General features: G+C 37.8%; 1 protein-coding gene across 8 annotated transcripts in view; it reads left to right on the forward strand.

The window, feature by feature from the left end:
• Nucleotides 1–21,246, forward strand: part of INSC (INSC spindle orientation adaptor protein) — a 139,943-nt gene that overhangs the window by 51,534 nt on the left and 67,163 nt on the right. For 7 of the 8 annotated variants that reach the window (XM_085580131.1, XM_085580132.1, XM_085580129.1 and 4 more), the window contains 2 exons: nt 19,845–20,190; nt 20,694–20,746. In XM_085580131.1, coding sequence (XP_085436257.1) covers nt 19,845–20,190; nt 20,694–20,746 — 399 coding nt within the window. Of the gene's footprint in view, nt 1–18,206; nt 18,459–19,844; nt 20,191–20,693; nt 20,747–21,246 lie in introns of all 8 variants that reach the window. The other variant, XM_085580133.1, reaches the window with a different exon arrangement.

Genomic DNA, 21,246 nt, shown 5'->3' on the forward strand with positions numbered 1-21,246 from the left:
TTACAGCTACTTTTGTCTAACACATTCTTATAGTCCAGTGCACCCAGCAGGAAGCCAGGAGAGAGAATTATGGAAGAGCCATATATCTGCATAATTTTCTTTTTATGTTGTTTTGACAGAAACTTCTCAGTAGTGGTTCAGACACAAAGCTAATTTCTTCCATCTCATTTAGAAGCAAACAAACTTTTCTCAAGCCTGTCTTCCTGTGGCACAGTCCCCATGTGGAGGCGTGAGGGCTGTGTTTGTCATGAGAGTGGATCAGGAAGCCATCAGATGGGAACACTCCTGGCTTAGTCTAATCTCCTATTGCTCTTGGCTAAAGTGTCAGGAGCAACATGGAAAGCAATCAGCTGCTACTGCCAGGGGAAAAGAAGATATTTTGTCCTGCTCCAAAGGGCTGGAATTGTACTGAACATCCTCTGTTTAACTGCTGGATGAGAGGTTGATCTCAGTAACTTTGAAAATGTATTTTTTTTCCTTGGTAAAATGTGCAAACAGTCCAACTGACTGAACTGCTGCACGGCTGCCCTGCTGTGAAAGAGGAGATATTTTAAGGTACATATTGGTCCCAGCATTGTTCTACTGCAGTTCTGGTTGCTGCAAAAGTCAAGATGCTCAGTAAATCCTTTAAATTGAAGATGTTTTGCTACTTAAGCTTGATATCAATTTTAATACCTCCACAGATTCCACAACAATTTTGATGAATTTTCCAGCATCTAAAAAGTGATACTGCTCTTTGCTCACCAATTAAATTTCAGTGTGTGTACGAGTTTGTGGAAGAAACAGAGAAGGTTTTTAGGCAGTTCTGATATTCTTTCAATTAAAATTTAGGTCAGCATTTGTCTATCCTTTTAAAATTGACACAGAATAAGGATATATATGACATACATTTAATATACCAGCTTTAGTGCAAAAGAACAGAAAATTTGATTGCAGCTTACTCTTTTAGCAAACCTGTGTAGTTTTGTGTTTCCAGAAAGAAGCCTAAAACTACATTTAGAAGAAGTAAAATTGACTCCATAAATTTAATAAACTTATGGCCTTTCTCTGTGTTCTGCTTGTCTTTTGTAGGTAGTTGTCCAATGATCCATCCTCTTTGAGGAGTAGAACTTATTTTTTACATATAACTTTATTTCTCTTCCCCAGTGTGTCTTGTGAAACGTTTTAGCATTATTCCTCTTTCCACTTTGTATACACCAGGCTTTTGACAATGACACTTGAGATTAGATTTTCTTAGAATTGCTTACAAAGACAGGTTGCAAAGAAAACCAAAGATATGGTGGGGGAGGGGTTGTGCCCCTGTTGGAATCATAGAATGGCTTCAATTGGAAGGGACTTTAAAGATGATCTAGTTCCAATCCCCTGAACAGGGACAGGTTCCTCTAGGCCAGGTTGCTCAAAGCTCCATCTGGCCTGGTTTTGAACATTTGCAGGGATGGGGCATCCAGAGCTGCTTTGGGCAACTTGTGCCAGTGTCTCACCACCCTCACAGTAAAGAATTGTTTTTCCTCATATCTAATCTAAAACTCTCTTTGAGTTTGAAGCCATTCCCCTTAACCTGTCATGCTCCTGTAAATAACTTCTCTCCATCTTTCTTGTTAGTTCCCTTTATGTATTGGAAGTCCACAATTAGGTCACACAGCTTTGAGTGTTGTATCTCTTTTTCCCCCCCTCTCTTCAGCATTTCATTTGGATCTCCCTCAATGTGTGTTTGCACTTGGATCTACGCTCATGTTGTAAAGTGATGCTTACTTGGAGGCCCTGTATGAAGGCCAGGCAAAGCCACCTTTTGCACTTTTCATACGCCTCTGCTTGTTTCATACTCTGAAGAAATGCCTTTGGCGCAAATTTGATCACCTCAGCATTAAATGAATCAGGAAAGAGGAAATGGATACGCTGGAATATGCATAATATTTCACAAATGTGATACAGGAACTGTACCTGCTTCCTGCAGGTATATTAACCTTAGTTTTATTTGAACCCATAAAGACCCTCCAATCATTCTTACCCCCAGAGTAAAACAGTGCTACTTCTCAATTTAGGTCCTTAAGTAATCTATAACTAGAAGTGAGTTTAGTTTTATATGTCAAAGAGCATCAGTGGTCAAAGGAGCCCATTAACAGCTCTGTGTACATCCCTGCAGCTCATTAGGACAGAATTTTCTACTTCAATCAGATAAATGTGGTACAGATGAGCTTATTTACTATTTTGTATAAGAGAAGATATGTTAGGATTTCAGGCATTCTTTTATGTCAGAAATAGTAAGACTTGCTGCTAATAGGCAGCAAAATGCTGCTGATATTTGCCTTAGCACTATTCTCAAAGCTTTTTTCTCTGGTTGTTTGGAAGCTGAAAGCTCAGAATACTGTCACTGTTAGGCACCTGTGCAAGGGCTAACTGAGTGGTTCACTGACCCACCTGCAAAACAGTTATGAAAGGATATCCTGACAATGGTAGAGTGACACAGAGATGATTCAGCATGACCCAGAGCATTCCTTTGGGAAACTCTTCTTCAGTTTTCAGGAAATACAGAGTTACAAAGCTGAATGAGTTTTGTATGCCTGTGCAAGGAGATTATATCTCAATTAAGTCTGCAAATTAAGTGAAAAGAAAATAAGGTTTCTAGGATTGGTTATCAAGGTATTGTGTTTGTTTTTCCCAAAGCTGAAGCTGCAGAACAAGTTAAATGGACTTCTGAGTACAGCTGGCTGAGAAATTACTCTTCTGTTCAAGTAGTTATGATTGTAAATGTATTTGTTTTAACTCTGCATAAAGATGTTTCTTACTTGTTCCACTAAGTAATTTGAAACCAGCAGAGGAAGATCTTCTACTGAAAGCTTCTATCTGTAAGAATATCCCTCAAAGTGGGGACTTGAGCCGAAGTTCATTATAAATGCCCTAATATTTTCCTGGGTAAATATGTATATGTGTATTGATAGGCAAATTGTTCCAGCTAAATTTATTGCATGAGACAAATGTTGGGACAAAAAAGATCTAGCAAATGAAATAGGAAGTTAATTTATGTTAAAAACACAACTTAATTATCTGAATGAGGAGATACATGGTCAGGTATTAACCCACAGGTATACCTGTATGCATATATGTGCTCCCTAAATCTGGTCTGCAAATTAAATCTGATACATAAAAAACGTATCTGATTAAAAAAAAAAAGTGAGAGGTGTGGAGAATGGGATAGAGAAAGACAGAAGCAATAAAATTGCTCAGAAAACAGCCAGCCACTTATAGATCTGACATATTAAACAGCATTTTGGTATGTCATTTGCAGTCTCATGCATCTGGTAGTTAGTTTTTTCTGTGAAGTATCATGGTATTTGATTTCAGCTATGTATATATGGATACAAATAACATAATGGCTTCATTTGCATGTGCCCTGTCATGGTTTCACTCCTATCACCAGCTATCATTCCAGGCAACTGTGAAGTACAGGAAAATTTAATTACAGTAAGTTCATGCTTGGTGCAAAATCCAACCATATATTTAACAGATCAAGGGTGCTGTGATACCGAGGTGATATTTCATCAGTAGAGAAAGAGGATAGTCTCATCTCTCTCCAGTCTTATGGAACTAATGACACTTTTATCCATATTGCTCTTCAAAACCTCACTATGAGACTTTGACCTGAATAGTGCAGACTGGAATATCTCAAGCCCTCAAAACTTCCAAGTTCAGGTCAGATGTCAGTGGTGTAAAAAAAGGTGAGAAGGGAAAAAAACATAAGCACAAAACTTTGGTTGTCAGTACACATCTGACAAAACACAGGCAAAAGATGTTTAATGATGTTTTTACTGATCCAGCTGAAGTAAGTTTGCTGCATGTAGCATTGATTACCCTCCACCCCTGCATCCTACACAGATAATTCAATGTGACTTTAAAGTGTGAAATTGTGGTGAACTGCTTTTGTTTTGCTCATGCTTTCTTTATAGTTCTTAGTGGTTTTTTTTTTTTTTGTTTGTTTTTTTTGATCAGCCTTAAATAATTTCATTAGTATTTCTTTTCTGCTCTCCACTGAAAATGGGTGGTCTTTGCCTTCAGTACACAGAGAGGCAGGAAATCACATCCAGAGTCTTGTCTGCTTTGAGGAACAGAGGTACCTATCAGTATCAGTGCCTTTTGAAGTGTGTCTATTCAAAATATAAATTTATGCATTATATTGAAGAGGAATGATGAATCTTTCCCCAGGTAGGAATTGCATGATTGGATCTTGTCTTCTGAATTCAGAAGGAAGTTTCATCTCCTTTTCTTTTAGTTGGATAATGTCCAGTCTAAGAATGAATTTAGTGAAATAAAATTTTAGGGAGAGGGATAGTAAAGAAAACCACATTTCCCTCCAAGTTAGAGATGGCCCAAAATACACAGTGTTAAGCCTGTTAGATGTTTTAAGTTTAGTATTTGGGTTTCAGGACATTTTTAAAGTCCTTCCAGAAACAGGTGAATCAGGTGAAAAGTGGATTAAATTGCACATATTTTTGCTTCCAATCAGTGGGCCAAGTTAGTGCTGAGATTGCTGCCTGAATTTTTTTAGTGGCAGGTATAGAAAAGTACATCTTGCTTGAGAATTAAAGCTTGAAAAGCTGTTGAGCAGGTGCTTTGAAAATTTTATGAAGTGATGAAAAGCGCTTAATAAAACTAAATTGATTTATCCTCTCACTCTGGATAACAGTAGAACATAGAAATGTCATAGAAAAGTGGATCTACTTTGCTTCTCTATACAGTGAAGTCAGTTATCTTATTTGATGTTTACATGATGGCAGCAGAAGAGGATTTTTAATCAGACAAACACAAAACTTTTTTCTTTCCCATGAAGATCTTGCTCTCAAAATACAGGCTACAAAAGGGAAACTAAAAGAGAATATTTGGTGAATAAGTAACTTTGAGTGTTTTTCACACATGTATTTTTCATATGTGAGGAAATTCTGCTATCTCACAGTAATTTGTATGAAATAAATTCCTTTAGCTAAAGCTGAGGACAATAACAGACTTAATATGATGCAATATTTCCTTGCTTCCATTTCTGATATATTTGAAAATCTGATTTGCTTGATGTGCTGTGGGGTGCCATAAGGGACTATAAAAGGACAAAAACCTAGTTCCACTCATCCTTTTATTGTAAAAGACTGTACTGCCATAAAACATCCATTTATTCATATTTGGTGCCAGAGGCCAATTCATTGAACCTAGGATGTATTATTGCAAAACGATGGTGTTCACTACACTTCTATGCTCTGTTAGCTGTCTTCCAGGTTCTTTGATGGCCACTAAGCATTTCTGATTGCTAAATAAATAATTAAGGAGGGATAATTGGCTTATTTTTGTGCAATGATACCAGAATGATGTGCACTTTTTTTTTTTTTTGAAAACATCATTGTTCTGTTTTTAATGCACTCCAGAATGTGGAGCCTGCATGCCCTTATGAATCATGGATAGCTCATTTGTGCCAGAGACACTGACAGCGATCCAAACCCTGCTCTTGCTAAATGAAGAGGGATAAATAGATATTCTGTTTCATTCTACTCATTAAGAAGGGGGAAAAAAGAAGGAATCCTTATTCTGTCTTTTCTTTTTGTCATCATTTGTAATATTCTCTGTGTCTGTGTAAAAGCCACTCGGTTCTACCCTCCGGGGTTTGTAATTCTTTTCACTTGCTCCCTTGTGAAGCTGGAGATTGACACCTGGGCAATGTCAGCCAGATTTGCTCCCTCCCTTGCTCCTCTTTTACACCTGATATTACAAGTTGCTGTGAACAGCAGTGAGGTGAAAAGTCCTCACTAATGAATTATTTCCCAGGAAGGAGCAATCTGTGGGATTCCTAACCCACTTATGTTTACTTTTGCCAGGAAACCAGGCTGTGTTTGTTTCTTCACCTCACTCAGTCTTGTGATGGACCCTCCTGAACTCTTGTCTATTTCAGGTCTTGGAATCCAATTGCTTTGGATTTTAGATTTTAATGAGAGTATTCTAGTTCAGGCATTCTTCACACTTCAGCTGTTGTCCATCATTCAAAAGCAATTCTACAGTAGTAAAAATAACCATTTATTTTCTTTTTGCTTTTCCTATTTGGCCCTCAGAACTCTTCTTAGGATTGCTTGAAAAAATTTTAGTTTTTTGCCTTTCTCCACTATTGTGTTACAGTAGCATCTGGAAGTTCCTATCAAGATGAGAACATTGTGTGCAATGCTCAGTGCAAAACCAAGGAAGTGTCACTTAAGCTAAGCATAAAAGAGAATTTAGCAGGAGAGAAGGATGGCAGGAGGAAGTAAAACTACTCAGGATATTAGTTAGAAAGCAAAGAGTGGAGCTCAGCTTTTGAAATTTCTTCTTGAATATATCTGCTAGATTGGTCTTTTGCTCTGAGTAATATTATTGTTGCTGGAAAGCCACATAAATTTTAAAATATTCAGCAAATAAAAGTCTGGTTGTGCACAGCCACTCATCAATTCTGTATAGATAGGTAGGGCAAAAAGAGAAAAATATTGCATTGCTCTCTTTCATATGAAATTAAGCACAAAGCTTGCAACCCTTAACAAGTGTTACTCAGAACACATTGTGAGAAGGGCATATTATGTTACTGAACCTGTGTGGTCAGTCCAGACCCATGGAAAAAAGGGATTTGCCTGGGTGCCTCTGTCAGTTGGGTGGTGATTCTTGCACCATTCTGGCCACCTTTGTACAATGATGGTATTTTTTCTGGAAAAATGAGTTCTGTGAAGAGCATTGCTTATGGAATGGAAAGAAATCAAAGTTGGAAATAATCCTATTAAATATCTTTTGTTTGAACAGATGTAGAATCTATACCTTCCCTGGCAGTGTTTCCTTACATCCTACAGTGCACCCGCCAAACCCTGGAAGTTCAAAGCAATTCACTATGCATTCAAATATCCATTAATACATTCAAGGAGTGTAATCCATTCCTAACTGCGAAGGGAAAAATCTATTGATACCCGTGGAGAAAGTATGTCCTACAATTCCTTCCTAAAATTATATTGTTTTGAGATTTAATCTTCATGTTAGGAATGGTTTGTCATCACTGTTTAAGTCATCAGCTTTAAACATATGTAAGCTTTTTTATTATTTACTCTTATCTTTCTTGCCAGCATTGGATGCCAGTAGAAGACCATTCTAAACAAACTATTCTACATTATTGCTGGAGGAAACAGTGCTAAACTGATTTTTCCCTGCTTTCCAGTCAAAATATCTATAGCCTCTTTCTGAACCATCTTCCTCTAAGTTCCCATCCATTTAGCATAGTAAAGTTGTGTTGCACATCCATAATATTGTTTTGCAAACATGGTCTCTATTTCTATGGTGTTTGGTTTGGCCTGTAATAGCTATGCACAATGCAAGGAAAATGCCAGTCAAAAGATGAAAAGAAGTTGTTTGATTGCAAGCAAACAATTGATAAGTTTATTCCTTTGCTTTAATCTGTTTTATTTCATTGACTGAACTCTAGGATTTATAACAATTGATACAAAAAAGAGGAAACTTAGCATATTAAAGCACAAAGTTTTTGTTAGTGAACCAAAGTAATTTCAAAGGAATGGAACAAGTCTCCTTGTAACTAAACAAAGATTTGCTAGAGTTCTGTCCATGTGGATGTGAATTTCCCTAGTTAGAGTGTTGTCAGGGAAGGCCACTCCTTTCCGTGCTTTCACCAGGAATACTGTGTCAGGTCAGTGTCTTCTTCTCCGCTGCGCTGACAAGTGACCTCTTGCAAATACTATCCCCAGAGCTTCGACAGCCAAGGAAAGGACTTTGCATATGCACTGTTGGATCAGTCTCTTCAGAACCAATGCAGGTTTTGTCACAGCCTCCTGCCTGGCTTCCAGGTTTGCAATTTCCTTCTTCAAGCTTGAGTATAGCAGCCGAACGCTCGCCTCCTGCTCCTTCAGCTTCTGAAGGATTTCTTCCCTTCTTTCCTTCTCACAAACAATTCCCTTCACTTCAGAGTAGAAGAGCAGCTGGTTGATGTCGACAGCTGCCATCAGCAAGAAGAGCACCCAGAAGATTGCCATGGCAGATCCTTCCTTGGAAGAGAAAGAAAGGTGAAATAACTGAAGATTCAGGTTCTCAAGAAGGAAAATAAGTTTCATGCTGGAATGAAAGCTTTCACGTCCTTTCTAGCCCTGAAAAAAAGCTGCAGGCCACAGGAGCCCCTCAGTGCGCGCCTGCTGCCACAAGTTCCAAACTCAGCTGCCCAAAGGGACGAGGGGGAAGGTGAGGAAGGTGTGACAAAGGGAGGCAAAACAGAAATGGCCACGTTTGAAGAGAGAAATCCAGAATGTTAGATGAAAGGAAACAAAGTCCCCCAGGCAGGGGCGGGGTGAGGAGAAGCCTAGCAAGCTGGTGCAGGCGATGAGGGAGACATTCCCCACTTCTCTGCCAGGGGGACTCAGGACAGGCTGGATGCAGCGGGACCCTCTGCTGGGAGCCAAGGAACGGTGAAGCGCTGTGGAGGAGCTGCTGCTGCGGAACTCGCGCACTGTCACTTGTTCACGTGAATTTTACATCTCAAAAGAGAGAGTTTGCCAGGCTCTCCCTCTGTTGCTGGAGGCCTGGAGGTGTTGGTGAGACCTTGACTGACGTGAGGGGCTGGCAGGAGGTCACTTACCAGCAGGTGCCTCTGAGCAGTGGGTGCAGCTCTGCTGCAGCACCTCCCTCCAACACCAACCTTCTCTTGTTGCCTTGGAGACACGCCTGGAGCCGTTGGGTTCCAGGGCTGTGGAATCCTAGAGTTGCCCAGTTCTGAAATCCCAGGGAACCACAGATTCTGGCACTGATGTTTTTAACTTTGAGATGATGCTAAGCCATTAGGTTCCAGACAGCATTCTTCATTAATTTCGTTTTCAGTCAATTGCTTATCTCTTCTCAATTCCAATGTGTGGGATTGTGTTGTTCTTAAAATTCTTTACCCTTGATTCTTTCCCTTGGGGAATTTACTATAAGCATTGTGAAAAGAATCATGAGTGCCACACACTCAAGACTTATCCAAAGTCCACTGAAGACAGAGGAGGAATTTAATTTCAGTTTTAAGGAGTATTGCAAATACATTTCTTCATTTTAATTTGAGGGTTCACATTTACAGTTTATGTTACAATTCTCAGGTATTCATGATTATCACCCAGAAGCTGATGCCATATTACATTTCAGCTGTTCCACAGAAATACACTTTACAGAAAGGTGGCTCAGAATTCCCATTTTCAGTTGAAAAATACTGGACTATCTTGTGAAAAAAAAAAATTACTTTGAATGTTTTATGATAAAGCACAATGCCATCATGAGCAAAGCATGATGGAAAAAGTGATAGTATAGCCTGTTATGAGAGGTGGCTTGAAATAGAAATACAGTGTGAGTTTGGCTTTTCCTGTTGGTTGTAATTATTGAACATGCTTTGTTTGCATTTAAACCTTCAGTTTGCCTGGCTTTCTTAAGTTCAACACCTGCCCAAAGGAAAATGAAAGCATCCAGGAACACTAAACACCTAGTTTTAACTCTGCAATGTGAATGGAAAGAGAAGGACATGGATCTGAGATAAAAGCAAAACACAGTATACAAGAGGCAGGAAAATGACTCTATTTAGGCTGCTGAACTTACTAAAAATAATTTTGTAGTGACTCCAAGAGTGAAATAGCAACATAAAATGTTTGTGTCTAAGAAGTGAGAATAAGATTGAATTGGAATTGTAAAGGAAGACCTTCTAGTAAGGAGTAGTTAAAAGTTTGGAATAAAACAGGAAATAAGATGCCAATACATGAACCTGCCAAAGGTGCATAATAATGAATAATCTATCATTCTCTAGGGCAAACAAAATTACTTTATCCTCTGCCCTCTGAACAACAGAAGTTCAGTGATTCTATACAGGGTATTTACTATTAAATACATAAAACTAATGATTAGACAAAGACTACTTTTGAAATTAGACAATTAGAAGTGAACTTTAAGTACTGAAGAAAAGGAGGGAGTAATTGAAATCTCAGTGTTATGCATTTGGGAGTTGGGGATGAGAATGTCTACAAGAATCTGTAGTTTATTCTATGGAAAAAAAAAAAATAGGAGGAGGACCTATGTATGTTGATTGATTGAGATGACTTGACTGCATTTGCCAGTAAGATGTGATGATGAAAGCAGGAAGCTCAGTCCTAGGCTGTATGAAATGAGATTTTGAGATTTCTGGTGGAAATAATGTTGTACTAATATCACTTAAAATTGCTAGACTTTTGTAAAATTGGTTAGACTTTGTTTTCTATCAAGCATGATATCAAGTCTTTCAGTAAAAAATTAATTTTACAGGAACTACAAATCTATTCAAAGAAGGGGTCTGGAAAAAGCATAGTTTCATAAAAGGAATCTGAAGAATTTTGCTTGTCAGGTCTTGCAAATTAGAAGCTGGGAACATGTGTTTGCTTTCTAGAAATGCATTCAAAGATAAAATTTTTTTAAAAGGAAAGATGAAACCAAATGGGAATGAACTGGCTTTAAAAAAAACTCAGATTAAAAATAAGAAACTTTCAAGGAAACTTCCACTGTAATTCTAGAATAGTCATTTAATAGAAGATATCTGAGCCCTCTAAATTATTTTTAGAGGGATTTTTAAGCCATTTATGAGCAAGTTATCTGATCTAGTTCTTCTAGTATCAGATGTGTAGGTTTGATGGTATAGATTTCCTTTTCCATCTTCTGACTTCTACAGAAATATATAAGCCTGTGCACAAATATTGAATTTGTTTGATTTTCAACTGCTTTCTTATTTGAATGAGACCACCTAAAGTATTTTTTGCCATCTCATTCCAGTATTTGTGGCACTATGTCACAAATTTAATCTTTTAAATTTGTCTGTTGAAGGGTTAATATTCTGATGGGAATCTTAGAAAAGCTAACATCCTTTTCTCACCTTTTTTTTTTTTTTTTTTTTTGACAGTTTTAGCTTGAGCTGCTGTGTAATAGATGTGAACAGGGGTCTCCAAATTTCTCTAGTCTCCTGAGTGATACTGATCTCATAGCTCCCTGTAAAATGCTTGTTGCTCCCTTCATTAAGTAATCCAGGCTTTACTTAATCAGTAGGGTTAGGACCTTAAATGAGTAAATAGTAGAAGGTGAAAGGCTAATGCTACTGCTCATAATGCATGTCATAACTCCTTTGAATAAGGCACAGAGAGCTGTAGTGTTTGTTATTAAACTACAAATTAAGGCAGATTTGGAGGAAGAAAAAAACAATGTTCAATGAGGCACTAGTGCTATTTTCATGGACTCTCTTGTTAGTCTCCAAATTAGTCATTGCTTGTGATTGTGTCTGAGCACTTTCATTGCCTGTGGCCCCAAATTATGCCCAGAGATGTTTTTCTCCTTTTCACTTTCATTTATAGTTCTCCCTCCCTGCCAGGTGTCTCTCTCTTGCAGCATATTCTTACAAGGACATGAGGAATATTGTCCCCTTTAATTACAAATATCGCCTGAGCATTGGGAAGCAGTGAACCAGGGTGAGCTCTCTTGAACACATTCTCTCCTCTTGCTGGCCTTGTTCACTTTTCTCCTCCACAATGCAGGAAACATGCCGTGTCAATTATGGGAGTGAGAACTGTGTGTGTACTCAGGAACCTGCAATTTAAACGTGTCCTGATGGCAATATCCCTTTCAATATTAACAACATGCTTCAGTCACTGTGTCAGATTTTAAACTTCTGGAAGAATCTGCAAGGAAGTTCTGAGTACGTTTGTCATGCAATATTCCATGAGGCATATTTCTCTTTGGGCTAGATGAAGTCAAAAGTCAAGGATTCTGCCGCTGTGCACAAAGCTAAGCTCACTCACCTCTGCTGTCTCATCTCTCAGGAGAACTATAATTGTTGCACTTTTTTGCAAGACCCAGGCTGTCATTTGCAAAGAGATTGAGTTATGGAATCCTTCCTCTTCAGCACTGCTTTAGTCTGGACACTGGAGAACAGTTTGTTACAAATCATCAGGTAGCATGCTGAACAAAAGAACTAATCTCCTTCACAAAGCTGGGTCAGCAGATTATTTTTTTGACCCATCTCTTATCCAAATTTTCTAGTGGCTAAAATTGCCTCTTTCTAAGTCTGGTGGATTTCTTCAATTGGATCAAAGCTCATTAAGTCTGATTTGAGTCCATAACAGTTTGTTAAATCTAAATATGCCAGTATCACAGGGTTCAACAAACACAGTGGTTTTGAAAGCTTTCCTTGGTTTGCTATCTTATAACAACACTGCAAATGCAATAATATTCATTGTTAGTGAGAATTAATGATAGTATACAAAAACAAATTCAACAGACATTTTGGTTGGTAAGCATTGTGACAATAACGTTCAGCTTTGCCCGAAAAGAGGCCAATTAACAGCCTTATAATGTTGTTAATTAGCTGATTGTGAGGCTTTTTTGCATTTTCCTACTCTCAGGAAATTACATTCTTTTACTGTGGTCTTTAACTTCCGTGAACTCAGTAGCTTGTATTTTAGCAATTCAATGTGCTGGGCAGGAAGTAAAACTCAAAACCAGCTTGAACAGTGCCTCAGTGTCCCTCAGCTGATGGAGGTTGGGTAGAATGGGACCTACTTAAAGTATTCCCATGTACAGAAAAATTAGTGTATGCAAAGTTTGTCCTAGACTTTACATAAACTAATCAGCAAGCTTAGTTATTCTATGATTTTACAGAGTGACTTCCCTAAGTTCTGCAGTGAGCTAGCAATTCCAGGCTGGTATAATATTTCCAGACATCTTTAGAGGGACAACTCACAGTGAGGATTTCTCAGAAAAATGTAAAGATCTGAGGAGAACACTGGTGCAGCATTTAACACTAAATTATTTATATGGCCTTGTAAAGAGGCCTGATGGAACAACTGTAAGTTCACACATCATACGTTATATATTACAAGTGATTACTGTATAGTACTGTTTTTACTTTCTCTATAGACTTTTCTATAATGATGATATTTGAGTAATTCTGCATTATCCGTTACTGACTTAATTTGGGGAAGTTTTTAGATTTTGGTAACTGTAACAATTGAGTAATCATTGAGGCTAATTAAAAAAACCCTTTCAATATAGCATATTAACTTTTTTAAAACCTAGAAACTAGTCTTTGTCCTTGTGTTCTAAAATTTTAAATAATTAATAGTAAAGTCACCTTTTGTCACAGTGAAATTGGATTGCTAGTGTTCCGTTGGAGAAGTAGGTAAAATTAAGAGGAGAAAAAAAAAAGAGTACCCTGCAAACTACCAGGCTGTACTTTTATCTTGCTGCATTGAGTACCAAACCTAAATATTTGTAGGATTCTATTACCTTAGGAATGATCTGCACAGTAAATGCACTCACTTAAAAACCAGAAATCTGATTCTTATCTACCTTAAAGCTACTCTGTGTGTTTTAAGTTATCTCTCCAGCTAGCTCTACAAAATTTTGCCAAAATCAAAATCAGTGCAAATACAATATTGTGTATCTACAGGGCTCTTTTATGTGGTCAATATGATGTAAAGCAATTGAAGAAAAATGAGCCCTGTTTCTATGGCTCTTCACGCTCTCCTTCCACTCCTTCCACAGAGAGTTGAGTTCTGCTGGCCATTGTATTGATGTGGAAATTGGCCCTGGCTATATTGCATACCCATGAATAATTCTGAAAAGATGAATTAGAAAAATATTAGAGATTATTTATGTTCAAAGAGGGGGTGAAATTCATTCAATAAGTTGTTTGTTGCCAATTAATTACCTACCACTAATTAGAATAATAAATTTGCACACAGTTGTAAGATTTGGCATTGACTTTCACCACAGGCTTATCTGGAAGTAGTACTAAATGCTATCATTAGGATTGGTAATAAATCTGTCATATTAGGTGAAAATGGATAAAAAGGCTAAGAAGCCTTGGAAACATAATTTGACTGAATAGAAATCTTTACATTTTATAAATACGACCACTGGAATTATTCACGTGAATTGATCAGCTCCGACTTCAACATAATGTTATAAAACATGAAACTTTTGCACTTAGTGAAACTCAGTGCTAAATTGGAGGTATAACTCTTTCTCATGATAACATTTGCAATTTAAAACAGAAATGTATGTGCTGCCAGTAAAATGGTGTTAGGGAGCTTCAAGATGGAAATTTTAAACAAATGCTCTAGTCATTAACTCCTGACTTTTGTGTTCATGTAACATCAACATGAGAGAGATCAATCATTTTGATATCAATCCACCTTGTCTATCCTAAAAATCTTGATTTGTTAGTTAATGAACTACTTAAGAGATGATAGAATATAGCAAAAAAAAGGAGGAAGGAGGGGGAAGAGAAATACTGGTAAGAGAACTGTGAATATCATATGTCTCTTCTTAGATATTTAAATTAGGAATATTTTTTAATGTCTTTACGCAGGATGAAATTTACCTGCAATGTGTTATGTAGTGCAGAAACATCTATATTAAACAAGGTTCAAACATCTTTTGAAATAACACTTTCAGAGCAATGGGCTGTTGGTCTAAGCTCGCCTCAGCCAGTGACACCAGAGGATTTTTTCCAAATTACACAACTTTTTAAAGACTATGTTTTTTGGAAAGTACACTAGAATTCAGAGTATTAAAAATGCTTCTTAGTCAAGTTCAGTTGAGTGCTCTTGAAAACTGTGTCAAATACTTTACAACCTCAATTAAACCAGAATGACTCTTAAGGAATGTTGGAGACATTGTCTTGAATTTTCTTTTTGCACTGAATTATTTTTACAACTGTTTTTACATTAAATGCTGCTTTTATAATGTAAAGTCTAGATAAATTGCTTTTTTGTCAATATGCCATGGCATACTAAATTCAGTAATTTTAACTAGTGGGTAACTACTATTCATCTGTGTATATATACATCTCCCTTTCAAGAAGGAAATCCTAAAGGCACAGGAGCAGGCTGTACCCATGTGCTAAACAGAGAGCCTTGTCTGAATTCAGGAAAAAAAAAAAGGCAAGTTTATCACCTTTGGAAGAAAGGGAGAGTCACTTGTGTGAGCTATAAGGATGCCATGGGCTAAAGCCCAACCAGAATTAATCTGGTTGCTGCTGTAAAAAACAATATAAAATGTTTCTGTAAATACACTGGCAACAAAAGGGAGGCAAAGGAGGACCTCCCCCTTTGTTGGCTGTGGGGGGAAAGCATGGTGACAGGATGAGAAAAGGTTCAGGGCATCCAATGCCTTCTTGCCTCAGTCTTTCATAGTAAGACCAGCTGTTATGCAGCTTAGGCCCCTGAGATGGAAGATGGGCAGGGAACAAAATGAAGCCCTCATAATCCAAGGGGAAATGATCACAAAAGTCTATGGGATGGATGGGATCTACCAAAGGATACTGAGGGTCCTGGTAGGAGTGCTCACTGGGCCACTTTCCATCATTTACACCCCTCTGTATGGAGAGGTCCCAGGTGGCTGCTTTTTAGCCAGTCCAGAAGAGCCACAAGGTGCATCCAGGGAGCTACGGGCCTGTCAGCCTGACCTCAGAGCCAGGGAAGGTCATGGAGCAGGTCATCCTGGGTGCCGTCATGCAGCACATCTGAGTAACCAGGGGATCAGCCAGGGGTTCAGAAAAGGCAGGTTCTGCTTGAAAAACTTGACCTCCTCTGCCAAGGTGACCCACTGATGAGGGATGAGGGAAAGGTTGTAGCTGTTGTCTGTCTGTCTGGAGTGCAGGAAAGACCTTGAAGCTGTTTCCCACAGCATTCTGCTGGAGAAACTGGCTGCTCATGGCTTGGATGAATATTGTGTCCAGCAGGAGCAGGGCAGGGATTGTCCCCTGGGCTGGGCACTGGTGAGATCACACTGCCAGTGCTGTGTCCAGTTCTGGGCCCCTCAGTTGAGAAGGGACATTGAGGGGCTGGAGCAAGTCCAGAGAAGGGAAATGGGAGCTGGTGGAGGGGCTGGAGCACAAGTCCTGTGAGGACAAGCTGATGGTGTTCAGCCTGGAGAGAAGGAGGCTGAGGAGGAGCAGATCTCTTTTTATTACTGCCTGAAAGAAGGATGGAGCAAGGTGAGGGCTGATCTCTTCTCCCAAACAACCAGTGATAGGGCAAGAGGAAATGGCCCTAAAGTAACCCAGGGGAGGTTTAGATTGAAAATTAGGGAAAAATTCTTCACTGGAAGTGTTATCAAGCACTGGAATGAACTCCCCATGGATGTGCTTGAGTCACCATCCCTGGAGGTATTTAAAGGCTATGTAGAAATGGCACTTAAAGACAGGATTAAGTGATGGACCTGGCAGTGTTGGGTTAATGGTTGGACCTGATGGTGTTAAAGTCTTTTCCAACCTAAATGATTCTATGATTCTATAAGTATCAGGGTCTGAGACAGTTTACCAGGTACTTTTGCTAAATTAGAGAGATCTGGGGGAAATCACACAAGTAAGGTCTCTTACACTTCAGCAAATCTTTAGTGTATTTAATGACCTGAAAAATAGTTATAAAAGCAGGACAAGACAGGACTGTTAAATGCTAGAAGAAATTGTGTTAATGAACATAAAGCAGTACATGTGAGGAGGTAAAGGGAACTGAAACACAATTTCTTTCTGTATTATCAGTCATGGAAAAAGATTCTGAAATCAAAATAAGTGTATTTTCAGAAAGGTAAAGCTGAAACAGCTCTCTGGAAAAAAACTCTACTAAAAAATATTTTAAGAGCTCTTGGAAAATAGGGACTGTAAAAACAAAAATGTTTCAAATGTATAAATTTACCTGATTTTTTTATATTTTGTCATGTTTTCCCCATGACATTTTGGGACATAGGGAAATTGAAAAATGCTTTTTGAAAAGGTGGGAAGAGTAAGTGAATCAGAGGGTTGAAATACTGTCTATAGGGGGACAGACTGGATAAACTGAGTTTCTATATCATGAAAATAAAATAACCTAGAGAAGATAGGGTACAGCAAACAAAATAATGAATTTCATGAAGAGGGTGAACACAGAACCATAATTTCATTTCCACTATCTCTTAGAATATAGCAAGTAAAGTATTTGTGTTCATATCTCCAGGCAGCAAGTTTAAAATAAACAATAAGAAATACTTTTTTCGTATTAAAAAAATAAACAATGTGAGACATTGCCACTAGATGTTGCAAAGGCCAAAAGTTTAACTGAGTTCAGAAAGGGATTAATGGCTACTTTTGTTTCATGAATTGTAAAAACATCCTACTCAGACACAACTTCTGGCTGAGGAAGTTCCTAAACCACTAATTGCCAGAAGATGGGAAGGAGGGGTTGCTCAGCTCTTGCCATACTTCTTATAATCTTTCCTTATGCATCTCCTAATGGGCATGTTGGGACCAGGATAATGGGCTAAACAGAGTTTGTTTGGTTTTTTTGCCTGAACCATTATGGTTGTTTTTATTTTGTAGGCGTAGGATATTTTTTTCAGTAATGGGGTGACAAAATGGAAATTTCTAACTTGTTTTTTGAGCTCAGTAAATGCCATCTGGAATATGATTCTTAATAGCTAATTAGGGATGATCACACTTTATTGCTTTCCTCATTTTAATATGTAAAAAAATTAGTCTACAAATTCACCTGCAGAATGCTTAAGAAAGTTTTCTCCACATGCAGTGAGATTTGGATGAAGGTGAATCATTTATGTGTTTCATTTGAGTGATAATGATGTGTCTCTAATTTAAAGGACAATGTGTCAGAAAAGCTAACAGTAAGCAGGGGGAGTTTTCTGTGGTCCTCTAGAAGGAGATGAATGATACCATTTTTTGCTCTTGTCAGTAAAGGAATATTAAGTTTCAGTGAAAAAATATCCTACATTCTACATTGTACTTCTGGCAATTAGTAGGAACAGAAGCAAACAAGGAGAATTTCTTTAACATCTATTTTTTTTTTTTTCCTTGAGCAATTCCTATTACCTCTTTTTTTCCTCCTTAGAGTGAAGAAGGGCTTTTTGGGACTAAAGAAATATTAATTACTTTTTTTCCTGTTGTTTTTGTTTTGTTTTGTTTTTCTCTCACTAACTTTCTATTCTAGCTTTTTGTCCATGTGAATTTATAATGTAGAAGTTTATTTCTACTTACTATACAGAAATTTAATTAATCATCACAGTGCACTTTGTAAATGAAAGATACATTACTCTGTGTCAAATGAGTTTACCCTCTTCTGCATGCAAACTATGCATATTGTTATAAATCATGGTCTCAAACTTCTAAAGTTGTTGTTTTTGTTTATTAGGAAACCTTGCTTCAGATCCAAAAAGGCAATAAGGAGACTACACATAGCAAGAAGAAAGTGGGCCTCAATCGATCATGAAATGCAATTACACAATATTCAGAGCTGAGTGAAATAAAGACCTTAAATAGCAGTAGCCTGTAAAGTTCAAAATTAAAAGTAGTTTCATCATATATTGTGAAAAGGGAGATTGGATCAATGAAACTGATCTCTTGTATCTTGTTTGCTGTCAATTTACATGAAACGATACTTGAGGTGAGCCTCCTTTTCCTGTATATGTAAATACATTTTGTTTATTTATGGAATATTACTGGAGTGGTCTGGCAGGAGATATCTTGAGTTCAGCTGGTGCTCACAGTATAAATGGAAGCACAAGATTTGAAAAAGGCTTCCACCTGGTCCTCCTTAGCTTAGCTAATGTGATTGCAGATTTTATTCTAGCAGGAAGGCTTTATATAACAGCAGAGAATGTTACTGCTGAGTTGCAATAAATCAGTATTTAAATTAAAAGAATAGGGACTTTCTTTTTGCCCTTTCTAGTATAGTATTATAAAATCTGCACTTGTATCCAGAAGGTAGACAACAATTTACTATGACTAATCTATCACATTAACTGTAGGATACCAATAGAAGTTTGAAAAATTAGTTAAATCCATTTTCTCTTGCTTTCATTTAATCTAATCTCTTCTTTACCTTTTATTTTCAATTCTTTGGAAAATTTTAGTATGGTTCGGGTGAGGATTAATATATTTTTATTAGGATTTGGGTGCCTTATAAGAAAAAAATGTAGGCATCTTCATCTTGAGACTCTATGAAATTTGTGATCCCTCAAGAAATGAGCTCCGAATCAGTGCAACTTCTGCCTCAGGTACCACATTTTACTGTCTGGAGGGTTCAAAGGCACAAAGTGCAGGTTCACTGCCCTTGTGTCAGGGTACACTTGTCAAGGAGTTTTTCAGCCTTGCTGGTTCACATCATGTTTGCTGTCGTGTAAAAAATGCGCTTTGGAAGTCAGTGTGCAAAATGGACAGAGAACAATGAGAAATAAGGGGGAAGGTAAAGGTCTGGTCAGGATGTAGAATCCAGCTCCAGTTTCAGGGATTATGACATAGAACAAATATTGCAGTATTGTTCACTGTCTTGGTTTGGCTGCATAAATTTGGAAGGGCTTTGTAGAGATGCTGCAAGGTAAAATTTTATTTAAGCACTTGATAGGCCAAGTGTCTAGGAAAATCTGATAGTCCCATAAACAACAAGCAAACACACCTCTAACTTTGCTCCTTCTCCCATATAAAACTCTGAATGTACAAGAAACATTTTCCCCAAAAAACATAACCAAAACCTCTTTTTACTTATCTCTTATACCCACTGATTTTTCAGACATAATTTTATAGTGGGGTATTTGGTACAAAAGTGATTAGAAATCCAGAACTCGCTTTTGGAATAAAGGAAGCACTTTGTCACTGTGTTACTGCAAGCAAGTTGTTTGTTCAATTATTTGCCTTTGGTCAATCAATTGCAACCTAGTAGTGAGTGGTGTGTGGTTACAGCTGGATACCACTAGCTGTATGGTGCTGCTGGTGGTTATTCTGAGGTTGTTTTGCTTTACCTCATTTTCCCCTCTCTTTCTCTGCCTTTCAGCATGCACCTAATCCAGGTGGACTCTGTTCAGCGATGGATGGAAGACCTGAAGCTGATGACAGACTGCGAATGTATGTGCATTCTCCAGTCCAAGCCCATCAGCATTGAGAAAGATGAACAAAATGAACTCATCCTCTCCTCACAGTACAGCACTTGTGATAACTTGCAGCTCCTGCTAAAGAGGGCTTGGATCATCAGCACCGAGCTGACGAGGATTGCTCAGAAGCTGGAGAAGAACAGGTGGCAGAGGGTCCACAGCATGACAGTGAGAGTCAACTGCCACGTGCATTCCATGATAAATGAGTACAACACCTTCACCAGGAGCTCTTCAGAAGAAATGCACCAGGTGAGAGGATGCCTTCTCTGATGTCACACTTCTCTCTCTGAATTTTTATTTTATTGGGATAATTAAAATTGCTTTAAACAATCTGTAAGAAATTCTTACATACTGATACTGGTCCATTGTTTAAGACTTTCCAATCCCTTTTCAGCAATTGAAATCTTCTTGACTCACTTTGTATTCTATTTTATCATAGGCTATTCTGAATGTTAATAATGTTGACAACTTTTCATGGAAAAAATATTTTGCTTTTGAGGATTACAGAACTAAAGTATTTTGACACCCCATCTGTGAGTTCCTTTGCATTTAAGATGTAGAAAATGATACTTTTTTTTTGTAAACCTCAATTTTATCTCTACCAGTTTTATTCAGAAAAGTAGATGAAGGGTGCTCACATGAAATATGTTTTGAGAGAGTTTTCAATTAACAAACAAGGATTGTCTATTTTTGTAAAGCAATTGTGTGTATGGATAGAACTTTAAAACCACTTTCTCTTGCTCTCTCTACAGCTCGAAAAACTCTTAATAGACAAGTGTTCAGAATTTACAACATTCACAGAAAGGTAACTTGAATTTTATAGTTAAAATACTAATTTTGCTGTTTTATTGTGTTATAGACCACCTAATGAGAAGCACAAATCCATAGGGACCCCCTCAATTGTTTGAACTAGGCTTCTGTAACTCTGCAAGGCTTTCTAAATGTTAATCTCTGGTGGACGAAGTGAGTTGCTTTTACCTGAAATGCATCCTAATGAAAGATGGGATCTGCTGTTGCACAAAGAGTCTAGCACTGATGCAAAGTTACACACAAGTGGATTTTTCAGGACTTTTAGACATCAAAGGAAAAATTCTGGCTGTGACAGATATTGGTGACAAAGTTCCTTTCTAGTTCTGTGGAATCAGGATTTCAGGTGGTGTGAAAACTTGGATTTTGAGACTAAGTGTTCCTGTATGAACATATCCACATATTGTAAATCAAACCAAAGTAAATACACTTTCCTTTAAACTGTGGTTGTAGGTTTACTCATCTCCCTGCACTCTGGAATGCTGAGACTGGAAAATA

Source organism: Lonchura striata, chromosome 5 (assembly GCF_050655825.1).
Source record: "Lonchura striata isolate lonStrDom1 chromosome 5, ASM5065582v1, whole genome shotgun sequence".
NCBI lineage: Eukaryota > Metazoa > Chordata > Aves > Passeriformes > Estrildidae > Lonchura > Lonchura striata.